Source organism: Balaenoptera musculus, chromosome 1 (assembly GCF_009873245.2).
Source record: "Balaenoptera musculus isolate JJ_BM4_2016_0621 chromosome 1, mBalMus1.pri.v3, whole genome shotgun sequence".
NCBI lineage: Eukaryota > Metazoa > Chordata > Mammalia > Artiodactyla > Balaenopteridae > Balaenoptera > Balaenoptera musculus.
In genome coordinates this window covers 5,620,470-5,646,722 of record NC_045785.1, presented here as the reverse complement: position 1 = coordinate 5,646,722, position 26,253 = coordinate 5,620,470, and the positions used below count along the sequence as shown (strand labels likewise).

The window sequence follows — 26,253 nt, the reverse complement described above, 5'->3', positions numbered from 1 at the left end:
ATGGTCTGCTTTGACAACGTAGTGATCAATACATGAGGGAACAATTTGAGCATGACACTAATTCCGCATTTGCTTACGCACGATTTCATTTGCAAGAAACACGAGGTGAATGCAGAAAATAGCAGCCAGTTGAATGGAGTCACTTAGGAACGTGAAGAAACGTGCACACACCTGATACATCCACCTGCGGCCTCTGTTCACCAGTGTGCCCTGAGCCACGCCCGTCCAAGCTGGTGATGGAACTTTCCCTCTGATTTCAGTCCGCCTTCCCCTCACTCCTCACAGTAATGCACAAGCTGCAGCCCTTCCAACACCCATGTCCACAGCAAACTGCAGGGCTTTTCCGCCGTGGGGAGCCACATTTATTGTACCACTTGTGCATTTCTTCATCATTTAATGTGTAACACCGTGTTACCATTTTATGAGATTCCCCTCTTATTTTTAATGTATGGTTACTTGAGTGTTGTGCCGCTAAACTCATTTTTCCCATAAGCCCTGTGGTTTGTGTGAATTTTTTTGCACAGGATGGTAAGTTTTAGGAAAGCATATGTCACATTACAGCAGAACCAACTGTAATTTCAAATGATAAATGGAAGCTGCTTCTGTATTGATATATGAATTTAGCAATGTTGTTCTGCCATTGGAAGACATAAATTATACTTTTTACTCAGGGGGCTTTCAAAACACTTAAAAAATATAAATTCATTCTTGTGACCTCTGTATGCAACAATTTCAATGCTCTTCTGTCACACAAGACAGAAGCAAAAGGCCACAGGATGGTCACCAGGAGAGAAAGGATTAGAAGACTGCGCATCTGTGGCCAAGTCTATGCTCGGACCCCTGGGCCATGTTGTCCTTAAAGGAGATGACCACACAGGAAGTCAAGGTCAGCAAACAGAAACGTCAGGGAAAATCAGCTCAGGGCCAAGCTGAAGACAGTGGCTGCAGTAAACAGGCTTTCACGTGCTTCTTTCTGATGTGCTGACACGTCACATCTGACCTAAACGCAGACGCTCCTGACCTACCTTCGTAACCAGAATGAATCTTCTCCACCAGCGTGAGACAGCAGGGCTCAGGCTGCGGGCGGGCCGAGCTGTGCACGTGAATCAAATAGGGGATAATCCGGAACGGGCAGTAAGGCTGCCCCAGCTCCCGGGCTTCACCTCCACTGAAGAGAAGAAAAACGGTTCAGTGCCAGTACTGACCTGTTCACTTAGTCCAGGTGAAACAAGGCCGGGGAAAATGTTTTGTTGCTAATTTCCAAGGGAGACATGTCCGAATCTAAAATGTTTAGACATATTTATTTATTTATTTTTGGCTGCGTTGGGTCTTCGTTGCTGCGCGTGGACTTTCTCTTGTTGCAGGGAGTGGGGGCTACTCTTTCTTGCAGTGTGCGGGCTTCTCATTGCAGTGGCTTCTCTTGTTGCGGAGCACGGGCTCTAGGCATGTGGGCTTCAGTAGTTGTGGCACGTGGGCTCAGTAGTTGTGGCTCACGGGCTTAGTTGCTCCGCGGCATGTGGGATCTTCCCGGACCAGGGCTCGAACCTGTGTCCCCTGCATTGGCAGGCGGATTCTTAACCACTGCGCCACCGGGGAAGTCCAAAACGTATTTATTTTTAAAAGGAGGGAAACGTTAGTTTAAATTTTCAATAGCCACGGGCAGTGATACTCGTTTGTTATTGGACGAGTAGGAGGCTTTCTGGAGAGCCGGCTCACCAAAGTGAGTGTGAACCGCTCCCTAATTTCAGCGTGACTTTCTGCTCCTGCTGGGAAGAGGGGCAGGCACAGCCACCTGTCTTGCCTCGTGTGTCTAAACCAAGTACCACATGGCGGGAAACAAGGTCCCCTGGGATCGTGCCCCCAAGCCAGCCCTCCGTCAGCCCTTCCTACGCCCTCGTCCAAATGACTGATTCAGTCCCACCGCTTCAGCCGCTCCGCTGCCCGGCGCAGGCCTGGTGTGCGGCTCAGCATCAGCCACGGCGCCTAGCTACAGGGAGATGGCGGGGCTGGACCCTCTCGGCCAACCGGCACGGAGGCTGCTCGCTCCCTCTCAGGAGGCTCCCGGGGGCGAGGGGTCTGCAACAACCACACAGGTGTCCATCCTGTTTCATCAGCCTGGCTGCCTGGAAGACGTTTCCACTTGGAGCTGCCCGAACGTCCCAACCTGTATTTCACGCTCCCCCGTTTCTGCCCATCACACCTCTCCTCGCCGACCATCACGAGCGCGGATGTTCGGGGGTCTCTGGCCCCACCCGCACTCTCGCTCCCGCCCCCCTCCCTCTCTCTTCTCTCCTCTAACTCCAGCATCTCCTGTCACTCCTCCACTCTCAGCCGTGACCCTGCTTCCTAGGTCACCGCTCAGAAGTGCGCCTTCTCCTGACACTTATCTGCGAGCATCTGTACTTGTGCTAGTGGCTCCCCTCCCATTTCTGTGAGTGCTTTCTCCAGGCTCATCCCATCCTGAGCTTCTCAATGCCATCTATACTCCGATGAGCTGCACATCTGTCTCTAGCCCGGCCTCCTCCCCTGAACCCCGGGCTCCTGGACCAACGCCTCGTCAACATCACGAGGCAGATTTCTACTCGACATTGCACGCTCACCTAAAACTAAGGCACACGTTCTCCCCTCTGCTCTCGAGGCAGCTGCTTGTCCTACAGTTTCCTCCTCCCCAGTACATGGCACCTTGAGCCAAGACTCCGTCACCTGACTACTCTTTCTATCTCGCACCCAAAACTAACCCACCAGTATATGCTGGTAGGTCTCCCCTACAGAAATACCCATAAGATCGAAAGTGCCTCCACGTCCACCTCCACCGCCTGGTCCAGGACCCACCATCTCCCAGCTGCACCGCATCAGCGCCATGCCCCACCCCCCGCCCGCGCCAACCTCCCACCCCAGCACAGGACCTTCTGCACGGCACCCGACGTGAGCCTTCCATGATCAATGACATTTCCTTCTAAGACATGAAAATGCCCTATCCCTACCCACTGAACAGTCCTGAAGCAACAAACCGTATGGCAACAACCACCCACCCAGATCTGGCCTCCAGGTGAGCAATGCTGTTTCCTGGCACAAGGAATGGGGGATACTGAAGAAATGATGGACCCAGGTCTGGGGCAGGAACCGTCTAGGTTGAGCCTGGGACGGCAAATGTGAAATCAAGGAAGCTGTCAAAACCACCGGGGACTGTCACCAGGCCAGGAGCTAGCCTAGCTGACCGGCGGCTCCCGCCGGCCACAGAGGGGCAATGGCAGCACCTCGGGGCACGATGAGAACCTTCTCTTTAGGATGAGATTCTAAAACAGTGATGGAGGAAATGACGAGAGAGCTCAGATTTGCTTCAAAATAATGAGATGGGGGGTGGCGGGACCGAGGTGGTGGCACAGACGACACAGGACTGGCCACGAGGTTAAAGTTATTAATGCTGAATGATCAGTGCATATCAGTTCATTGTACTATTTTTCTCTACTTTTATATTATTTTGAAAATTCCCAAAGTTTTAAAAATAACTAAGTGGCGACCCTGAATAAAACATTTCATTCAGAAGTCAAAACGCCCTATGGTCTGGCCCCTGCTTCCTCATCTTCTTCCCCCCTCCCCCCTCCCACAGGCTGGGCGTGCTCTGCCCCAGGGCCTTTGCACTGGCCTGGAACGCTCTTCTCTCAGACACGTCTACGACTTGCTCCCTCACCTCCTTCAGGCCTCTGGCCCCATTCAGGCTTCTCATTAGAGAAGATTTTCTTGACCACCCTGAGCACACCAGCAACCACTGCCCAGAACCCCCTTACTCTGCTTTTCTGTTCTACGTACAACTTATCACAGCCAACACGTGTACATTTAGACAGCTGTTTATTATTGGTCTCCCCCCTACAGAACCTAAGGTCCATGAGGGCAGAACTTTGTTTTGATCCCAGCACCCGTAACAGTGCCTGGCTCAGGAAAGGCACCTGAAAATATCTACCAACATAACACACACATACAGCGCTTACTACGCGGCAGGCACTGCTCTCAGATCTTCACAAACAACTCACCTGCGAGTGACAGAAAGAACCGACATGGCCCTCCCCACACACGCACACCTTTCCAGGTTATCCCTCCCCAAGCATTCGAATACTATTAGCGCAAGTCCCCCTCAGTTCCGTGGAGTGTCTGAATGACCCATTACAAGGATTTCTCTTCCCCAAATATCAAGAGCATTTAGTAACCTCAATACTATTGTTGGTGATCATAACGTCATTTAAAACCTTTTTTTCTTTTTACTTTGAAAGTAACATTAACATATCACAGTAAATTTGGAAGAGAAAAAAAAAATCACTAATAAATCCTACCAGAAATCAAGTACTATTAAAATTTTGATCTCTTTTCTTCTAGTTCACTGTCACTGAACCTTTTAAGTCCTCATAAATATACCTATCTTGCTTTCTTTCAGGTTGTTCAAAATTTCAAAAATTAAGTTTAAATGTGACTGAAAAACAAAAACCAAACAAAAACAGAAGAGCCCAAAAAAACTGTCATCTGTAAGTGTATTTAATGTCCAGTAACTCTCACATGCCCCTGGGTTAAGAATGATCTTTCTGGTCTCTTCCCCTATTGCATTATTATCTACTTTTCTCATAAGTACATGTATCTTCTCCTCAATCAAAATACAAACTTCTTGCAGCAAGAACCAAGTCTTGTCTTTTGTATCCACAACAGACCTAGCTGAATAAAGAATCAAAATAAGTGCCAAATAAAATCAGAGGGATAAATTTGGAATTTGGGATTAACAGATAAGGACTACTATATATAAAACAGATAAACAAGGACCTACTTTATAGCACAGGGAACTATATTTAATATCTTGTAATAACCAATAATGGAAAAGAATCTGAAAAAGAATATACATATATATATATATGTGTATATATATATATATATATATACACACACACACACACACATGTAACTGAACCACTTTGCTGTACAGCTGAAACATTGTAAATCAACTATACAGTCAATAAAAAAAATAAAAATTAAAAATAAATAAATAAAAAATAAAATAAAACCAGAGCCCACTCCACCGTTCCTGGCCTCCAGGAGCTCCCATACTCACCGGATCCTGCAGAAAAAGGATTTCACCGGAGCGAATTCACAGTATGAGGCTGCTGGAAACAAACACACGTGTCAGTGTCCCACCCCCACGCGGCTCCTCCTCAAACTGTCACTACACAAACGGGAGACTCTTTTCAGAGACAGAGCTACTCTTGATTAAAATAGGACTCTCCTCCCTAAGATCTAGTTCCATCCAGTATTTTCCCAGGGCTTTTTCGTGTTGAACAGTAACCGTCAGGTGAGACCCTGAGAGCACCTGACCGAGGCCTCTCCCTGTCACCCCCTGCAGTCCTGTCTGCATTTCTACTCCTGCCCGGACTCACTGCTTCAAATGTCAACGTAATCATCCTGCGACACAATTATTTCGCTGGTAATATTCTATTCCGCTGTAATAGTCTGGACATGTCTCAAAAACTGGGAATTCAGATTACTTAGAGCTTTCAGGTAGAGGATATATACATTTCTTTCCTTGGACAAATTCCCCAGAGCTGTGTTCCTAGATTAGATGATATCATTTCATGACTCTCATCATATATTGGCAAACTTAGCTCCAGCAGATGGTACCAATTCAGTGTCATTAATAACAATTTCTCACACCCCTCATGCCAAAGGTTTTGCTTCAATTTTATTGACTTCGCATTTATTTTATTGATGTGTGAGGTGGTAATTCAGAAACGTTTAAATTTGCCCATCTTAGGAAACTGAACTTATTTCCAAGTGTTTGTTGATTACTTTATTTCGTCTGGTAGAACTCCCTGAATATATATCTTTTGGGCATCTGTTCACTGGAGTGAAAAGTTTTCAGTTATAGAAACCAAGGAAATGTTTACAACCAAGGAGATGTTTTTAAAAAAATATACACTGAAGGAGAATCTACAACAAGGATTCTGAAGAACCAAAATACTGAACATGGTCCAGGTGTTTGTACTCCTAAGGAAAGGATCATAGGAAGAATAAGAAAATGGGCTTTTGAGTGATCAAGAAAAATGTTCACAATTAAAAAAAGCCCTCCAGTTTAAAAGTAAAGGGACCAGTGACCAAACTACTGTAATTCGTGAAACTATGAAAGTTACAGGCCCAGAATTCTGAAGCCAGAAGTTCTTACAGAATGTCTGTGAGAAGTAACAGAAAGAACTTGACAAAGTAAGCTAAAGAAATTAATGACTCTAAGATATGCTATCATCTTAACATAGAAACTGTTTCTGGAGTTTCTATGGAGGAATTAAGTCAAGATAAAGATTTTTCAAAAATATCCTTGATTTTCTGAGCTGATTCTCGTGGGTGGGAACCATCCCTAGGTGACACCTTCAAACGCTCGCCTTTGTCTGAGGACAGTTCTCCTGCTTTAAGGCGCAGTCCCAGCAGCCGTGGGGTCAGAGGGGCTCTGGATTCACACTGCCAAGGTGAAGGCCGGCTCTATACTTGCAGGCAGTGTGACCTTGGCATCTCTGTGACCATGGCAGCTAAGAAAGGGCACAGTTGCTGGCTCTGAGGGACCTGACTGTTGCCTGAGCCCTGCTTCCCGCGGGCTGCTCCCGGCCCCCCGTGCCCGTACACAGAGCAGGCAACAAGGCAGGACCATTCCATGGAGACGCCGGGCTCCTCCAGCGCGTGACAGTGGATGGACCCCTGTGGCTGCCTGGCCCAGGTGCTCTCTGAACTGCGCTGCAGCCCAAGGCTCCTGCTCCCCAACCCTCCCCCAGCCTCGCTCCTTCCAGCGAGGCCGGCGATGTGGGCTGAGGACTCCTCTCGCCACCTTCCACGCCCTCCCCCAGTAAGTTCCCATTTCTGGGCAAACCCAAACTAATACAGTTACTGTGTCTGTCTACCGGGGAGAATGACAGTACCTACACCTCACAAGGTCTTTGTGAAGATTAACTCAGTTAATCCACGAAAGCAAAGAGAAGGGTCCCTGGCAAATAGTAACTGTTCAATAGGTGACAGCAGTTAAGATGAGCCTTTATGCTGCGATGCTCCAAATATCTCCAAGCCTTCCCCAACCTACAGCCTGCTGGGCTCTCACAGAAACCCCGTATTAACAGGCACGTCAGAAACTACGATTCTCATTTTACAGTGAGAAGCCAAGTGGCCTCCAAGGTTCTCGAAGGGACAGAATGCAATTTGAAACTCAGACCTTCAGATTCTGAGCTTAACATTCTTTGACCCTCAGATTCTGAGCTTAACATTCTTTGCACATAAAAAAATACTGCAACTCTGCTGTAAGGTGAACTCGCTTACACTACTTATACATTGTATCAGGCACCTGAATTCAACTGCCCCCGCCAGGAGTCCTGCAACACAGAGAGCCAGCCTACGGGATCTCAAAAACAGTAGATGGGGATCCGCTGTCACTTCCACACCTGGGCTGGAACGTGCGAATTCTTGTTTCTGGAAGTGTGTTCTAAAGAAACAGGGGTCAGATCCTTCTCAGAGGTCTGTACAACAAGCCTAAGTGGAAATGTGCTCTAACACAGGGCCAAAGCTGGCAACTGCTGTGTTTAGAGCTTCCCGTGTCCTCTTAATGTTCTATGAGTTCAAAGGAAGGGACAGAAAGGGGTAACATGAGCCCAGCCCAGAAATGGTGTGGCGCTAAACAACGGCCCTCAAGGAGGGTGTGCATCCTTGGGGTTCCTAAAGCGAAAGTATCGTGTGAGAAGTAAACTAAATGGACATCATCTTTATGGAGCAAGTAAATGTTTAGGTCCAAGAGACAACAATTTCAGGGACTATTATGTTTTTTACAAGTAGGGGAAATACCATTAAGTAATTAGCAAAGATAAGAAAGTGAAAAGATCAGGGAATTCCCTGGTGGTCCAGTGGTTGGGACTCCGCGCTTCCACTGCAGGCGCGTGGGTCTGATGCCTGGTCGGGGAACTAAGATCCCGCAAGCCTTGCAGCACAGCCAAAAATAAACAAGTGAAACGATCAGACAGAGACTACAGGGCAATACTGAAGGGAAACTGGGAAAGACCTGGTGAACGGTACCACATGTCTGTTCTGTTCACTGTTGCACCTTAGCACCTAGAACGGTTCCTGGCCCACAGGGACTGCTATATAATGTCTATGGAATGAATAAACGATTAACAAAAGCAGAGAAACAAACATGGACAATTAAAGATTGAAAACACGTGTTTCAGAAAGAGGAAGAAAAATGAAATCAGTGTTTTTGAATGATGGGAAAAGGAGAGAGGGAGCTGGAAGAAAGCAAGGGTGAAAGGTGTCTTTTCTGAAGCTTATGTAAAACGTGCAAAGAGAATGGGGCAAGGGTCTGTGATTGAAAAAAGAAGGCTATAACACTGGTCTTCACTGGACTGAGAACTGGATTAAAAACCAGAATGAGTACAGAGCTCTAGATTTGCAGGATGAAGTTCTGAGGATCTGTTTCACAACACTGTGAATGTACTTAACGCTACTGAACTGTACACTTGAAAATGGTTACTATGGTAAATTTTGTGAATGTGTTTTTTACCATAATAAAAACAATAAAAATTTTTTAAAAATGAGAGAAAAGGGTTTGGGATCAAAAAGAAAGTTGATCTTTACTAAGTTCTTTAAGAGACATTCACAAAAAATATGAAATAGGGAATAAAGGGTGACTTAAGAAAGAATGAATGGGACTTCCCTGGTGGTGCAGTGGTGAAGACTCTGCCCTCCCAACACAGGGGGTCCAGGTTCGATCCCTGGTCAGGGAACTAGATCCCACACGCATGCCACAACTAAGAGTTCATATGCCTCAACTAAGGAGCCCGTGAGCCACAACTAAGGAGCCCTCAAGCCACAACTAAGGAGCCCACCTGCTGCAACTAAGGAGCCCACATGCTGCAGCTAAGGAGCTGGAGAGCTGCAACTAAGGAGCCCGCCTGCTGCAACAAAGACCCGGCACAACCAAATAAATAAATAAATATTTTTTAAAAAAAGAATGAATGAATGAATGAAAGATTACATGGGATTGAATAACACAAAGAAAACTGTGAGTGGGAACCCACTCCCCACCCCCAGTTCTGGAAAAGCAGTCTTTCAGAAGGAAAACAAAATGATGAGATTCATAACTTTTAGGGAGAAGAAAAACTGGAAAGGGATCTAACTTTGAGAAGCTTACCTCCAGAGCAAAGCAGAGAAATAATGAAGTCAGTATAAGAGGAAAAACATTTAATTTTATTAACAACAGACACTTTGTAGCAATTAACCTGCTATACATTATGCTGTAACACACCATATCTATAGCATATAGTCTGTGAAACTAACTTGATTAAATGAAAACAAATTTATTGGATCTTTATGTTATTAGCAGCATTTAAAATGCTATTTTCATCACATTCTGACTTTTAAAATGAAGAAATAAGAAAAACTATATATTTGCATGTTTTGAATAATGCATTCATTTGTGTACTATTTCTGGAAGAATGAAACTGATCTTTACCAGGCAAGATAAACATCTGAATATTGGTCCCATTACCTCTTTGGGTCCAGTTGTTCCAGAAAGGAAGCTGAGCGTGGGCAGTGTGTGTGTAGAACACCCTCACGTCTTGAGGGGCAAGCAGTTCAACGAAATGAGAGGACTCTAAGAACTCTTTCTTACAATGCAGGATCGAAGGAGCCTGTTCAGAAATGTGCACTAACCTTCCAGACAGAAATGAAAAAACTGCCACAAAGGTATCCTACGAAAAATATTTAAAATAAATGCACAATATTGAGATACATACTGGCAATATTCCCTGAATAAATTTCGTCTAGACGTCTACCATGATCAATAGCTTAAAACACACACACACACACACACACACACACACACACACACACACCCCTGCAAAGGCAACAAATCGCTGTAAAACCTGCACTGTTCCTTCTGAAGGTTTAAGTTCTGCCAAACAATGCACCAGCTCATTCTACACCAACTAAACACAGTGTATACACTGTATACACTTCTGATTCCCTCTCCTTTGCAAACTGTACCTGGAAGGACTGTCTTCTCTTCACCCATGCATATTCCAGGCTTCAAGACCAAGCTCAAGATTCACTTGCTCCAAGATGTTGTCTTTGACAAACCTCATTACATAAGAATCATTTCTCTAATGTGTTCCATTAGACATAAACATAACTTATTTATAATCGGCCACTGTTTGTACCTGCTAGCAAGTGGCATATGTTTTCCTCTCTAGATTTACTTTGAAGATCTTAAAGGGAAAATGTTTTCCTTAAACTTTTTTTCCCTTAAATCTCCATAGCACCTACTACAGTATTATAAACACATCAGTTAGTAAAATAAGCACTGTAACATTAGGGATAGCTCATGCTCCAATATTATAAAATCTTTAAGTTACAATTATGTTGAGGTCTACACATAAATTAAGTAATCTCCATCATATCAGCAAAACATGAGGCTCAATTATTCTGTCAACATGAAGAGATTCAAAAAAGATATACTAAATATCTCTTCCAAAATTTAACAAAAAATGACAGCATCTCAACTCACCTGTTCTATAAAATCCAGTTGTTACAACTTGAAGTAGTAGGTATTGGAACTAAGAATGATATAAATAGAAATTAACAATTCGGAGATTAGAATAAGATGCAGGAAATCACTCTGCAGTGTTATCTTTTTCTTCATGTGAGAGAACTCAGGGATGCTAAGGAGAGAGAGGCACCTCATGACCGAAGCAAAGCCAGCTACGACTTATGTGCTGCTTCCTGTTTTTAGATGTTTTCTCTGGCAGGGGCAGGAGAAACTCCACAAGGCCTCTTTAGCAGTTTTCTCCTATGCTTGACCTCAAATTGTGGTTACTGAAATGCTCAGTTATTATTTTAAAAAATCTACAACTAGATAAGATCGTTAGGAAAAATCACCCAGGTTGATATGGCAAAATGTGTGAATTCTTACTGTGTTTTTGGACGTGTGCTCTGAAGCAATAGTGGCCAGCTCCTCAAGACTGTACATGGTCACGTCTGCTTGAGGTGCTCCATTCTGATTGAGAATCTGGAAAAACTCACTGTTTGCTAAGAAACACAGGAAAATAAATAGGTAGTCCAGTGACAACAGTATCTTTAGGAAATCATTTTTTATCAGTATAAAAGCAGGCTTGTTTTTTAGGATGAGGACACCTCAGCATGTTTTCCTTGAAACCAGATCATTTTCTTCTTTCACCTAAGATACTGATAGTTGTACAAACTTGAGATTTGGAATTTTATGAATTCTGCATGTTCCAGATCACAAGGAATGAGACACACTGAAGATACTGAAACCAAAAATTCCAAATACACACACAGGAAATCTGTATGGCAGAAACATTACTCCAGGATTCAGGAACTATATACCACCTATGAAGCCACAGAGGTTTGTGTTACAGAATGTGTATTTTTAAAATCCCTTGAGAAGAAGTCTGAAAAGTCATAAAAAGAAAAAAATGTTTACAACCGTTCGTTTTTAATTTGGTAAATTCCTATATATCATGACTGTATTTTAAAAGTATGTCTATGGCAGGGAAATGTAAATGTATTTAATCAAGTGTATTTTTCCCCTAACAGTCATAGAAGACAATATTCTTTGAAAAAGTGAATCTTCAAAATGTGCTTATGCCGAGCTCTACTCTCCCGAAACAAATCAGCAAAATACTGCACAGTTACTAAGCTATGACACAAATAAGGTTCTCCGAGTGCTCATGTGAAAAACGAAGATGCTAATGCCATCAGTGTAGATTTGCACATCTCACATAAAGCACCGTAAAAAGCTCAAAACATTTCTGTGCCTAAAACCAGGCCGACAACTGCCCTGGCCTGACTGCTGTTTACGAGCAGTGAGTGGGGTCCGTGCGCGACTGTATTCCCTCTCCAGCCCGTTTACCTTGCACGCTGTGTACGCAGCGAAGGGCATAGTTGAGAGCATCCAGGGTGCTTGGTTTACTCTGTCTCTCTGACGGGAAGTATTTTTTCATTTCTTGGACAACCGTTATAAGGTCTTTGGAAACTCTGTTTTGATCTTGCGGTTCACTGGAAGATAAAAAAGATTCTAAGTTCACACTTTCGATGATAATAAGTCAACTTTTACTGAACAGCGTATTTCATGCCGGGCCCGCTTTCTAAGCGCTTAACGTGGATCAGCTCATTTAGTTCACAGATTTATTATCTACCACTTTCTTTTTTTTTTTTACAGGTGGAGAATCCCAGGCAAAGAAATTGGTAAACATCAAGCATTTTCCACTCTCCCATTCCCACTTCAGCCTAGAGTCAGCTAAATTCCTCAACCACTTTTTACCTTTTGGTTAATTTCCTTCAGTTTCTCCAGGGTATTTCATTCTAACTTGTCTGAGTCTCCTTAAACTTTTTCCTAGGCTTACAAACAAAATATAAAAAGATGTAAGCCCGCCTTTCCCCTCTACTACCCCAGCAGAGAACGACAAACACATCAGGTTATTTCACCTGTTGCTGGTCTGCACGTATTTGCTCCGCAGCTGGTATTTCCGGCTCCACATCTCAGCAGAGTCCTTCCCCAGCGCCTCAGGACCGCTGGCCTGTGGTCCTTCAAGTTCATGAGGCTGGCCCCCCCTAGAGTCCTGAGATTTACCACCGGACACTTCTAGATCTTCACAGGGATCCATCGTTCGCCCGGCAGTCCTCAGCCTGTCGCCTGCTACTTTGCTACTTTGCGATCGGCGACGGAAATGTACTTCTCATTTTGGTCCAGGCCATCGTCTCAGAGAAAATGTCAGTCATCACAAGCCGGCAAGTAGAGGTACTCTTTCTGCTCCTCCGGGGGCACTTTTCTCCCCAGTATTTCCCTGCAATCTTGGACGTCTCCGCTCACGGGAGGTCCACCCTGGAGGGGGACTGTGGAAACAAAGGTGACAAGTGTCAAGAGAAACACAATCTGATGCTGGAAGCTCGGCTGTGGCTCGCGGGCTGGGCAGCCCCGGGGGGATCCCGGCCCCGGCCGCCCCGAGAGTCGGCGTGCACCCAGGACCCGGACCCGGCAAGGGGCAACTTGAAGCACAAAGTTCCCACAGCGCAGGGCAGGCTCGGGGCGACCGCGCCCGGCGGGCCCCGAAGCCTCCGCGCCCGGGCCGAGCCCTCACCCGCCGCCGCCGCCGCCGCCGCCGCCGCCGCCGCCGCCGCCTCCCGCGGACCCGCGCGCCGCCGCTCGCCCAGCTGACCGGGCCCCACACAGTCTCGAGGCCCGCCGCGTGCCGGGCGGTCGCGGGCGCCGCGCCCCCCGCGCACCACGTGACGCGGTCCCGCCCCCGGGTCGTGCGATTGGCTGCCGCTGCCGGCTCTGCGGGACCCTATTGGCCTGGGGGCGGGACCCGCGCAGGGGCGCCCCGGTTACATAAGCGGAGGCGAGTGAGCGGGGCAAAGGTCCCGGAGCTCGTTACGTAACGCCGGGGGTCGGTCTGAGGACGGCGCTCGGCCAATCCCGGCCGGCTGGCACGTAGGGAGGGGGCGGAGGGGCCCTGAGGAGGCTCCAGTCCCCGCCCCGCTCCCGGCCCCGGGGGATGGGCCCCGGGGGCCGCTGGAGCGAGCGCGGCAGTGATAGGGCGCTGGAGCCGCCAGTCATGAGGGGGCGGGCCCCTGGCGGTGGTGTGGGCGGGGCCTGCGCGGCCTCCACGTGAGCGGCCGCGGCTACCCCAGCTCCAGAGTCGGGGAGAGCGGCGCAGCGCTGCGGGTGGATCGGGACCACGCTGGGCAGACGTCCCAGCGATTTCCCTGCGTCTTCTCGGGTTCCCGTCGTTCCGTTTTTCTTAACGACCTTCTTGCTCTCGCTCCCGCGGACTCTTAAGTGAGGGGCTCTGAGGACCCGGCAGTGTAGCAGCCCTGGAAAGATCAAACCCGGTTTTCAGAAGCGGAGTTCTGAGAGTGAAACTTAAAACATTTCCCTGGTCTTCCTAAAGTTAAAGATTCACTTAGCAACTGGAGGAAGACAAGTGTCTGTAAAAGACATTATTTTGGGAAAGGAAGGTGTAGAGAAGGCCTTTAAAAAACACCTTCGGAAGGCTCTTTTTATTTGTGTCTCGACTCCTCCGAAATGGAAGGTGCCATGTAGAACTCCGCCCCTCTCCGGTGCCTGGTACATCAGAAATCTTAAGTATTGGTTGGATGAATGAAAGGAATTGTAAATAAGTGGAGGGGAAAGTGAAGTGTGGTAACTGTTCATATTAGGTATTGGATAAAGCACCTTATTTTTCCAAATGATGCTTACTCTCTTCTGAATCTCTATTTTGTTAAACTGCGTTCATTCAGCAAATATTTATTGAGTGCAGGTCTGGGGATGGCAGGTTTTGATGAAGGGAGAACAGAGAACTGTTTTCCACATGCCGTGTTTGAGATGTGCACTAAACATCCAAGTGGAGTGAGTGGCCAGGTAGGCAATTGGATCTCCCGGCTGGGAACTCAGGGGAGAAGCCGGGGCTGGAGACACAGCTTACATTTGGCAGTCGTCAGAGTCTCTATGGAGTTTACAGTGATGGGTGAAATGGTGTCAGTGAGAGAGTGCGGATAGAGAGAAAAGGGCCAAAGGCCAAGATTTGGGGCACACAGAGGATTCAGAGGTCAGGCAGAGAACCAAGCAAAGAATAAGGAGCCATAGATGAGGTTGAAAGAACACCAGAGGAGTGTGGGGTCCTGGAAGCTTGATAATGAAGCATTTCACGGAGAGAGCTGGCAACTTTATCAAATGCTGGCGATAAGCAGAGTGAGACAAAGGCTGAGAATTTCCTGTTGGGCTTCAGCAAGATGGTGACCTTGGTTAAAGACGTGTCAGTGGTGTGGACTGAAGAAAAGTAGGATGTGAGGCAATGACTACAGGGAGACATAGGGAGGAATTTTGCTGTGACAGGCTATAGACAAGTACTTGTTGGCTGGAGGGAGGGATGTGGGCATCACTATTAAGTGATGGGGTGATCCAATTAGAAGGGAGAAGTGAATGATGCAGGAGGGAAGGGCTGCAGACAAGAGGCAGTTGCCAGAGAGAAGTCCTTCATGAGGCTGGGGATCCAGAGCCTTGGCCAGAGGCAGGCACTTCTCCCAACAGGGGATTGTCCGTCTTGGCGGTATAAAGCCAAGTAGAAGATTTCTAAATGCACTTAGCCTGCTATTTAAAGGATGAGAAAAAAAAATTATTTTCTAATAATTATGCCATAATTGGTTTATTTGGTAAATTCTACTTTTACAGATTGAATTTTCTGCTACTATGAAAAGCTGCTCAGTTGGAAATAAGTTTGCTTATTTTTAAATGCACTAAGCAGTCTGGTCAATTTTATTTTATTTTATCTTATTTTTTAAGGTATTTTTAATTAATTAATTAATTTATTTATTTTTGGCTGCGTTGGGTCTTTGTTGCTGTGTGCCGGCTTTCTCTAGTTGAGGCAAGCGGGGGCTACTCTTCGTTGCGGTGCGTGGGCTTCTCATTGTGGTGGCTTCTCTTGTTGCAGAGCACGGGCTTTAGGCGCCTGGGCTTCAGGAGTTGTGGCTCGCAGGCTCTGGAGCGCAGGCTCAGTAGTTGTGGCGCACGGGCTTCAGTAGTTGTGGCTCGTGGGCTCTAGATTGCAGGCTCAGTAGTCGTGGCACACGGGCTTAGTTGCTCCGCGGCACGTGGGATCTTCCCGGACCAGGGCTCGAACCCATGTCCCCTGCATGGGCAGGCGGATTCTTAACCACTGCGCCACCAGGGAAGCCCGAGTCTGGTCAATTTTAAAGCAAATAATTAATCATCATTCAGAACCAATAAAAAAGTTACCATACTTTAAGAAACGTTTTATTGGTGATGTAAATATAGAATTATTGTGTAAGAGACAGAAGTCATTAGAAAATGCAAGACACGGGGAATTTGCCCCCATTCTTTGACTGAAGTTGTTGACACAAAGGAAGATGTTCACAAACATTCCATTTCTCCCCTGGGTGACAGACAGGACTCCCTCCCACCTCTGAGGTGAGCCACGGTCACCTGACCTGCTTTGGCCAATGAAACGTGAGCAGAACTGCTGGCTCCACTTCCAGGCGCAGGCGTTGAGAGCCAGTGCACAATTCCTGCCGGTCCCTTCCTTCCGCAGTGATAACCGGAAACGAATGTTTACAGGAAGTCCCCTCACCCCACCCCCCAGGGACTGACGACAGAGCCTTCCTGCTGACTGGCGTGGGACACAGAGCACAAGCAAGGAAAAAACTTTGAGCCGTGGCAATTTGGGAGGTGTCTGGTACATAGCACACCTCCAGCGTATCCTGAGTGACATAGATGGTGACCAAAAAGAGCAGCAAGTCCAGTGGATTTGGCTAGTGTGGTCACTGGGTAGGTGATGGCGCCATTTCTGGAACAGACACTGTGAATGATCGGAGGAGGAGCATGGGACAGGGGATGATTCCTTCTGTCTGGTGAACGCTGAGTTTGAGAGGCTTATGTCCAACAGGCCAGGCCTCATCAGCAGATAAATGAATAGAGGGATCATGAGAACAGATAAGATTGCCTGGGGAGGGTAAGTAGAATAGAAACAGAAGTCCCTAAGGAACCCTGACATTTAAGGGAGAAGCAGAGAAAGAGGAGCCCCTTTACGGTAGATTTTCCTTTGAAAATGGCACCAAAAGTTCATACATATTTCATTATATCATGGTCCTGAACAAAAGGCACGATTCTACAGTTAGTACTTTCCCAGGGACACGATCGCATGTCAGACAAGAAAAGCAGTGACTGTCTATCCGAGGCAATGGAAAAACGTCAACCTGTTTATCCCAGGAAAACTGGCATTTTATTGAAAACTGGCATTTTATTGTGAACATAAGCAAGTCTCCTTCCACCCATATTATATCGTTCCCTAGGGCTTGCAGAGTAAGACTGGAAGTACATTCAAGGGGAAAGATGCAGAATGAAAACAAGAGGCGTCCCTCTCCCACCCAAGTCATCTTCCCACGCCCCACGTGGGCAGCGACCTGGTCCAGCACATACCGGCTGGCTCTATACAAATCACTTCTGAAAGACCATATATTTAAGAAACTCAAAAGCCAAATTCTGAACGTTTTAGGAATCGTAAGAAAGCCAGTTCCCCACTCATCGCCTCTACTGAAAAGCACGCTTCACATGGGGAGTGGTATGCAAGGAGCTCAGAGTCCTCAGGGACGGGAGCGGTGAGAGAGCAAGAGGAAGGGGACTCGGGGTTTGTAAGGGAGAGGCCGGTGGAGCAGCAAGGAGCGCCATTTCCTGAGGACCTGGACCAGGCTCAGCTGTTCCCCTACAAGCGACACAAGCACTGGAGTTATGTTTATACACACTTTATTCAGTTTATTATAGTGGGCGACTTCCCAGCTAAATGCACAGATACAGGCGAAGTATTCCTGGGTTAACGCAGCAGCCAGTGGGTTACATGGGACTGAGCATCGAGGCCAAGGAGAGAGCACCGAGGTTTCAGGGTCAGACCCGGCCGGAGACCTGAGCCGAGGGGGGGCCAACGTCCCGACACTGGCAGCTGCTCCCTTCTTCCCAGGTGGGCACACTGCAAGGCATAGTTTCAACTTCACACCATTTCACTGATGTCAGGGGAACAGATATTAAAGAAATGGAACCTGGGTCCTGGCGCACCCTAACTGTTGCTTTGTAAGTCACAAACTAGTGTGTGAACAAGAATTTTAGAATATCCCGCTAACGGTGAGTCACAGGGTGGTTAAGACTCCTTTCCCCCTCAGTGCCTCGTCTGTTTTCATTCCTACCTGAATTCCTGTCCTTAAGCCTCACACCCTGATGTCCAAAGTCTCACGTACACAACAAAAGCCTCTCAGATGACAACAGCTATTCCCAAAGCAGCATCTTATGCAGACAGTCTGTGACATCGAAGAAAGAAAGTGTCTCCGGTTAGCTATCCTCTGTAAAAAGAGTCGTCCCCCCGACCGATGCCTAATCGAGAGCATAATTTAGAAGACAGATTTAGGAAGCGGACTATGGGTCAAAATAGGAAACAAACTCCAAAAAGCTATCGTCCGTGGAGACTGGACCAGAAAATGCCCAGTTCACAGATGGTCTCACTTGAAGACTACAGAACTGTTGCTCACGTCATTATTAGAAACATATTGGAGTCTACAGCTGATAATCTGCAAACGGCTGGGTAAAACTCTGTCTACAGGAATGAGATGGTCAGTCGAGCTCAAACCTTCTCTAACCCCCAGGAAAAATGCTGGATCGGAAGGAGAGTCGCAAGACCTACAGCCTTTCAAGGGCAAGAAAGGCCTGCCAGGATGTCAGAGGTTCACACACAATATTACAGTTTTAATTCTGAAGGGCACCTTGAGTCCCACTGGTCACTTTTCTGAATTTATCTACCAGGAACAGACTTGACATCTGACTGGGATTTAACTTTTTGGCAAAACAGAAACTTTGGTCACAGCCACAGTTCTATAAAAATGTGTTAACGAGGTTATTATTTCTGATTAAAACAATATTTTTAGCAAGTGATACATAACAGTAACAAGAAAGTAAACATCTTCATATCTAACGCAGGAGCAAAAACTCTTTACCAGCAACTGGTTTTAAAAACAGCGAAAGAGTCAGCAGTGTTTATAAACAGTAGAGAGTTCTCTTAAAGGGAATCAGAAAAATAGCAAAATAAGGCACAGCCTGTATTTGTGTTAGGCAGTAGTGTTCTTTCTGGAAGGCACAAATTGGAATCCGACTACCCAGAGGTTTAAAATGAGAGTAATGTCGTATGACGAGGACAGCTAACTTGGAACAAACTTCCTTCACTGGAATCACTGGCAGTTAATCAGACAACATTACCGCCAGGTTATTACACTCTGCAACTTAAGAAGTCCTCTTCATCAGCCCATATGTAAATCTGAAAAGGCACTGTGCAAAATGGGGGCTGGGCTGACTACACCTCTAGTTTGGAGCGCATATTACAAAACAAAGGCACGTGTCCTAGAAAACAAACTTTACAGTCGCTAACGGAAAATAATCATTTTAGATATAACAGTAGGTAAGCTTGATAATATAGCAGGTTCTAAATCAAAACTCTTGAAGAGGTTTCTTGAACAGCAGGCTGGACTTTCACTGGTTCTTCAGGAAGAAACACTCCACACTAATAAGCAGGGGAGATGCAAAAAAGTGGAAAAACAACAGTTTAGTCTTTCAGTGCAAATACAGAATAAACATCAAACGCTGCAGTCTAAGTGTGAACAGAAATTCAATTTCTGTCCAATTTCCTATTAGTGGCTTCTCTACATTGTTTGGAGGGCTAGAGGAGGCTGTCAAAAAAAGGATGCAAGATATATTTCTTTAAATAGTTCTCACGCACTGGGCTACGAATGGCAATGGGCTGTTCCAATATTGTATATAGTAGCAGTAGTAATGATCATAATAATAGTAATGATAGGTGTGTGTATATACATTTATTTATATAACTATTATTATTATATGCCAGGCACCATCCTAAGCACCTTTTATATATTAACAGCTTTGTCCTCATAACAAACATATGAGGTAGGTACTATTATTATCCCCATTTTATAAATGAGGAAACTGAGGTTCAGGGATATTAAATTACTTGCCCAAGGCCACACAACTGGATGGTGGAGCTAGGGTGGATCACAGGTAGTCCATGCTTTTAATCGCTAGACTACACTATTTCTCATAAAAGGAACTCTCTGATGAAAATATATTCAGAGAGAAAACTTACTTCCACTCATTCAGTGGAAATGAATAAATTTTCTCTAACTTCAAAGGATTAATGTTTATATTGGAAAATCTCAGACTCAGCACCCAAGTACTTAAAACACTTAATAATGAAAACAAAAACCTCTGGGATAAACTAACATCCCCGAGGGAACTTTTATTTGCAGTTCTTGTATATGCAGTCAACTGTGAGCAGAGAAGACTTCTGCAGTGAGCTTGGAGCAGGAGAACTCACCGATGATGATGATGATGATGACGACGACCACGCTGACCCCTATCGCCCACATCTGTAACGACACACAAGTCCAGTTCACATTCAAAACCAGAGACTAACGCGCTTACTGAAGAGTATCATATCATATCGTTCTAGTCACAGAAGGAGAAATTAAGGTGCACCACCATCTGAAATATTCATAATTTTTAAAGCCTAAACTTCATGTTCTCAATTAGGGCCTGGAAGTTACTTATCTGCTTTTTATAACACGTTCAAATGATTTGTGGTCCCTAGATAGGCCTCTGTGTATACCTGTGTTCCACCTAAGGAAGGGCTACGAAGCCTGTCCCGTGTGTCAGAAAGTGTCACCTCCAACCCAGGAAGGGATGCGATCGCGGCTGTGTAGCCTCTGCTTTGGGCCGTGCTCCTTGTGCGCTGCTTCCTGCCCTTCTGTGGCGCCCGCTGCGGCTTTCGAGCGGCTCTTTCCTTTGACACTGGAGCCGTTCCCAGCCGCGTGGAGACTGACCGCCTGTCCAGCCCTCCCCTGTCAATCTGCGTGCAGGCCTCTGCTGGGGTGGAGGGCTGGAAGGGGCTTAGGTCCACGACTGATTTGGGGCACTCCCCTTCTACATGCTTCTGAAGGTCGGCCCCAGAACATGGAGAATTCCCAGTTGTGGGGACAGGAGGAGGATATGCAGTCAGTGCTTTAGATTCAGAGTCAATCCACACTTCCACGTGAGGGAAGGCAAACTCAAGGTTCATGAAAGTCCAACATTTGTAGCCTCTGTCTACCCTGAGACTACAGAGCGTGACTTAATGTAAAGACCAGTTAAAAGCGAACTACCTTGCAATTCTTCCACCAGTATTTTCTCTTCAGCTTGGCAGCACTCGTTTCAAACTGGGAGGCCCCTGCCTGCAGCGCGTCTGCACGGTCATCCAACTCAGAGAGCTTCTGATCTCTTTCCAGCACCTTATCCACGTTGACCCTCATGATGTCCACCACCTGACGAATACGATCACGCTCAGTTACACGTAAAGGAATGAAGAACAAAACTCCTCAGTGAAATTTACTGGCATTTTTTTTTTTTTTCAGGTGAGCACTTTACTCCTTTGAGCCAAGCTTTCATTCAAAAAAAAAGAAAAAAGGGCTCACCCTTTCAAGTTAAAAACACGCAGCAAACTAGGAATAGAAGGGAACTTCCTTAACATAGTAAAGGGCATCTATGGAAAAACCCACAACTAACATCCATGCTCCACGGTGAAAGACAAGGAGGCCCACCTTCACTACTGTTGTTCAACATTGTACTGGAAGTTCTGGCCAGAGAAATTAGGTAAGAAAAAGAAATAAAAGGCATCCAAATTAGAAAAGAAGTAAAGTGATCTCTATTTGCAGATGTTTCCATGTACAGAAAATACCAAAGTATCTACCAAAAAACTCTACTAAAGTTAGTAAACAAACTCGGTAAAGTTTTAGGGTACAAGATCAATAGCCATAAATCAGCGTGCTTCCATACACTAGCAATGAAAAGGAAATTAAGAAAACAATTCCATACAATAACACCCAAAAGAATAAAATACCTAGGGATAAATTAAACCAAGGAGGCCAAAGACTTGCACACTGAAAACTGTGAAACACTGCTTAAAGGAATTAGACCTAATGAAATGGGAAAACATCCCATGTTCACAGATTGAAAGACTTAATATTTTTAAGAGGGCAGTACTCCCCCAAGTGATGTACATATGTATAGATTCAACACACTCTCTATCAAAATTCCAATGGCTTTTTTTTTTTTTTTTTTTTTGCAGAAAGGGAAAAACCAATCCTCAAATTCATATGGAATTCCAAGGGGCCCTGAATACCCAAAACAATATTGAAAAAGAAAAACAAAATTGGAGGAGTCACACTTTCCGATTTCAAAACTTGGTGCTGGGACAACTGGACAGCCACTTGATGAAGCTGGACCCTTACCCCAAATGCAAAAATTAACTCAAAATGGATCAATGATCTCCGTATACAGCTAAAACTATAAACCTCTTAGAAGAAAACGTAAGAGTAAATCCTTACAACTTTGAATTTGGCCATGGATTTGACACCAAAAGCAAGAGCAACAAGAGAAAAAACAGATAAATTGGACTTCATAAAAATTAAAACCTTTTGTGCATCAAAAGACATTGTCATGGATGTGAAAAGACAATCCACAAGATGTAAGAAAATATCTGCAAATCATGTTATCTGACAAAGATTTAATATCCAGAATATATAAAGAATTCTTATCAACCAACACCAGAAACAGACTACCCAATTAAAGAACTGGCAATGGACTTAGATAGACATTTCTACAAAGAATATATACAAACGGCCAACAAGCACATGAAAATATATTCAACATCATTTGGTCATTAGGAAATGCAAATCAAAACCATGATGAGTTACTAACTCATACTCATTAGGATGGCTATAACCAAAAAAATGGAAAATAACAAGTGTTGGTGATGACGTGGAAGAACAGGAACTCTTGGACATGGCTAGTGGGAATGTAAAATAGTACAGCACTGTGGAAAAGTTTGGCAGTTCCTCAAAAAGTTAAACATAGTATTACTGTATGATCCAGCGATTCTACTCCTAGACCCATAACCAAGATAAATGAAAACAGGTGTCCACACAGAAACTTATATGCAAACGTTTATAGCAACACTATTCATAACAGCCAAAAGGTGGAAACAACTCAAAAATCCACCAACAGATGAATGGATAAACAAATTGAGGTATCCATGTGCAATGGAATACTACTCAGCCATAAAAAGGAATGATGTACTGATAAACGCTACAACTTCGATGAATGTAGAACATGTGATGCTAAGTGAAAGAAGCCAGACACAAAAGGCCACGTATTGTATCCCTTTTATATGATACACCCAGAATAGGCAAAACCATAGCAACAGAAAGCCAATTAGAGGCTACCATTTGGGAGGAAGGGGGAATGGGGAGTGATTACTAAATGCATACAGGGTGTTCTTCAGGGATAAAGAAAAAACTGAAACTAGACAGAGGGAATGGTTGCATAACACTGTGAATATACCAAATACCCCTGAACTGTGCTCTTTAAAATGGTTAATTGTATGTTATGTAAATTTTACCTCAATCTAAAACAAAACAAAACAACTCTCTTTAGTAAAGAAAAAGGACCCAATTTGATTTCGTAAGTTAACAGAAGTTTCATGTAGGATGGAATTAGAATGGGTTTCTCAGCATGAAAATGTAAAAATTTCAGAATTAAGGTCATAAACAAAACCTTCAGACCAAAATATTACCATATGATTTAACAACAGAATCTAACATTAGTTTAACTCTGCTTTATAAGGCAGCTAAATGCAGAAAGACCAAGATATCCTTGTTCAGCAGTGATAGCTTTTAGGACTATGGAAATATTAATACTAGCTTGAATTTCTCAAACAATTTTCCACTGTAGGTCTGCATATATAGGGCAGGACAAAAGATGCTCTGAGGGTCTTCTAACTCAAGAATTCCACAGATAGGATCTGTTGGGCTAGAGCAGTTTCCCAGCACCTGCCTTCTGCACGTCAATAGGGAACAATCTACAGAGACTTGCTGGACTGGGTAACTAGTACGTCATGCTACTGGAAAAAGAATTTTGATGAAAAATCTGGTCAGAAGGATTGGTCCTGGCTTGCGCAATCTATAGGCCTAATCCTTAAAATTCTATTATCTTATTTTATAAAGTGGTTCTTTTTTCTTCTCTAATTTTTTATTTATTGTGGCAAAATATACATTATAAAGTGATTCTTGAAGGAATGTTCTGAGAGGAGAGCCTGTACTTTAGGTATGTGATTTGGTCACAGGAAAACAAGCTTGAAACCAGTAGGATGAGACTTCTCAGGAGCTGAGATAAGGGCTTGCAAAACAGTAGCGGACAAAAATTTGTTACATTTATGACAGTCAAAATTTACTTTACATTCACACTTTTACGATCCTTTTTCTAAACAGAGCTATTCCCAGAGTGTTCCCATGTTGGCTTATGATTCATGTTTTCAGCACTTCTGGGCAATACCTCATCCACTTGATTCTGTGTCTGCTGAAGTCTTCTGCTACTGCCAGAGGCAGCACTTGACCCTGCAGGTGCGCTTGTAGTCCTGAAACATGTAAAGACACAAGCGTGAGTAAATTAGGATTCCGAACACACTTCTGTAAGTATGAAGATGTACTGGAGGAGCCTCAGTGTTAGGAATTTCAGAACTAAAGCAGAAAAAGAAAATCCTTCCTGCAGCAATGAACAGAGGTTGAAATGACACCTCTTCCAATTCCTCTGTAACTTCAAAGATTCACCCACGTGTTCAAAGGGACCAAGGTCTGAAGTGAAGGTTTAACAGGATCTCCTTTGTATCACTGAAGGACCGGATCCTAAGATACGTAAACTCTGCTTTCCCATTTTTTATTACTTGTTTTAAGACCTACACCTACTTAAAGGCACTCAGTACTCTTCTGAGCTTTTCACTGTGGTAAGAATGGTCTTCATAGTTATGAACAATTATAGAATGCCCTTTTTCCAGTATGGAGAAATAGATTCACTTAGAGAAACAGAGTCAGAAACACCAGGACGTGGGGTTGAGGGGGCGTCAGTGGGAAAGGTAAGATGAAGCAATGCTCCCTCTCTTAAGAAGTACTTCTTTTAAAATCCTCATCGAATGCTTTATTTTTCCCCCGGAAAGATCTTTTTTGACCACTCTGGCTTTGAAGTCCTAATTGCTTCCATGACTTGGTTGGCAATGCTTTGGTGTTTCAGATACAGAAATATATCGCTTTGCCTTCTCTAATAAATCACAGATTCCTGTGTCTTACAGGTCTCTTCCCCATGTCTTGCATACAACAGCCACTGACTGATTCACTGATTCAACCGACAGTTATTTTATACCTACCATGCGTCAAAGACCAGGGATGCGGCAGATCCCAGCCCTGCCCTCAGAGAGTTTATTGTCTGATCGATAATAGCGAAGGGCCATGTACTGGTGCATTTCCTCCAAGCAGTTTCTCATTTAATCCTCAAAACTCTTTGAGGGGGACACTACTATTAACCTCATTTCAAAGATGAGTAAAGTAAGGTTTAGAAAGTCCACACCGCTGGCTGCATTGGAGCCTGTGTTTAGACCAGGTTCTGTATAATTCTACGGATCTAGGTTTTAACCACCGCGATCTACTGGAACAGCAGCCTCAAGCAGGAACACTCCAGAGGAGTGTCCCTAGTTCCTGGAAGGAACCCTGCGAAAGCACCCATTCCTTCCTCCTCTGTAGGTGACGAATGAGCAGGTTGGAGGGGGGACAGGGGGTCCTGGTGAATCTTGACACTTAGCGTTCTCCGAATGTTACCACGGGCAACTCAACGTTTTCAAGTACAAGAATGCTTCTGCTTAAAAAGAGAGCAGAGTCGCAAGCTCTGCGCCAGACTCCACTCTGACCGCAGGTGCCTCCACACAGGGCCCAGGTCTTTTCCCTTGCAACTTCCGGAGCCCAGCCCAGGCACCAGGCAGCGAGCAGGCTCTGCAGGACGAGGGCAGTGGTCACAGTTCCCCTCAGTGAACTTGGCGGGGGAGGAAGGGAAAAAGGGGAAGCGGAGGGGCGGGGGCGGCTCTCCCTACCTCCGGAAAACCCCGGCCGCCCCGCCCTCGCCCCTTCCGCGTCCGCCCGCCGGCCGCGGGGCCCTCCCGGGCGGCCGGCGGCGCCGCGGGACCGACCTGGCCCGTCTGCAGTCTGCACCCCCAGGGCGGCCGCCCGCCCCCAGGCCTCGGGAGCCCCCGCGAAGGCCCGCGCGGCCTGCGCCAGCCTCCGAGAGGCGGCGGACTAGAACCGGGCCGGGCGGGGGGGTCCCAGCGGCGGGCCGCCGCCCTCCGGGCCCGAGGCCGCTCCGCGTCGCGCCGTGTCACTCACATTTTGGCGGCGGCGGCAGCGGGCGAGGATCGGCGGACCGGTGCAGCGGGACCTGAGACCTGAGACCTGGGCGGAGCGGCGGCGGCGCGGGGGCGGTGACGTCACCGGGATGGGCCGACGGGTGGGCGGGGCGCGCGCGGCCGCTAGGGGGCGCGCCGGAAGAGGCGGGGCGTCTCGGGCGGGGCCACCGCAGAGCGCAGAGGCAGGTTTCTGGGTTGTATGTCCCTGTCCTTAACGCCGTGGGTACGGACGCTGAGGCACGTGGTGCATTAGGCTCTTTAAAGGGACTGTGCAGATAAATGAAGATGGGGGCATTTTACATTATTCTGGGCCCGTGGGTCATTTCTCTGGCCCTGACAGTATTGGAGACAG

The 26,253-nt window shown here is 45.9% G+C and overlaps 2 protein-coding genes across 4 annotated transcripts in view; both read right to left on the bottom strand.

Annotated features, from left to right (window-relative positions):
• Positions 1-13,127, bottom strand: part of PER3 (period circadian regulator 3) — a 56,130-nt gene extending 43,003 nt beyond the window's left edge. For 2 of the 3 annotated variants that reach the window (XM_036862911.1, XM_036862920.1), the window contains exons 1-6: positions 12,505-13,127; positions 11,930-12,075; positions 10,970-11,085; positions 9,548-9,749; positions 5,093-5,144; positions 1,026-1,168 (exon numbers count right to left, since the gene is read on the bottom strand). In XM_036862911.1, the coding sequence (XP_036718806.1) occupies positions 1,026-1,168; positions 5,093-5,144; positions 9,548-9,749; positions 10,970-11,085; positions 11,930-12,075; positions 12,505-12,683 (838 nt within the window). In that variant the 5' untranslated portion in view covers positions 12,684-13,127. The remainder of the gene's footprint in view (positions 1-1,025; positions 1,169-5,092; positions 5,145-9,547; positions 9,750-10,969; positions 11,086-11,929; positions 12,076-12,504) is intronic. The other variant, XM_036862928.1, reaches the window with a different exon arrangement.
• Positions 13,128-17,321: 4,194 nt separating this feature from the next.
• Positions 17,322-25,992, bottom strand: VAMP3 (vesicle associated membrane protein 3). The gene is made up of 5 exons (XM_036867663.1): positions 25,882-25,992; positions 24,011-24,092; positions 20,785-20,943; positions 19,962-20,013; positions 17,322-19,133 (listed from the first exon to the last, which is right to left on the bottom strand). Coding segments are annotated over exons 1-5 (315 nt in total). The 5' UTR covers positions 25,884-25,992; the 3' UTR covers positions 17,322-19,113.
• Between the last annotated feature and the right edge of the window lie 261 nt (positions 25,993-26,253).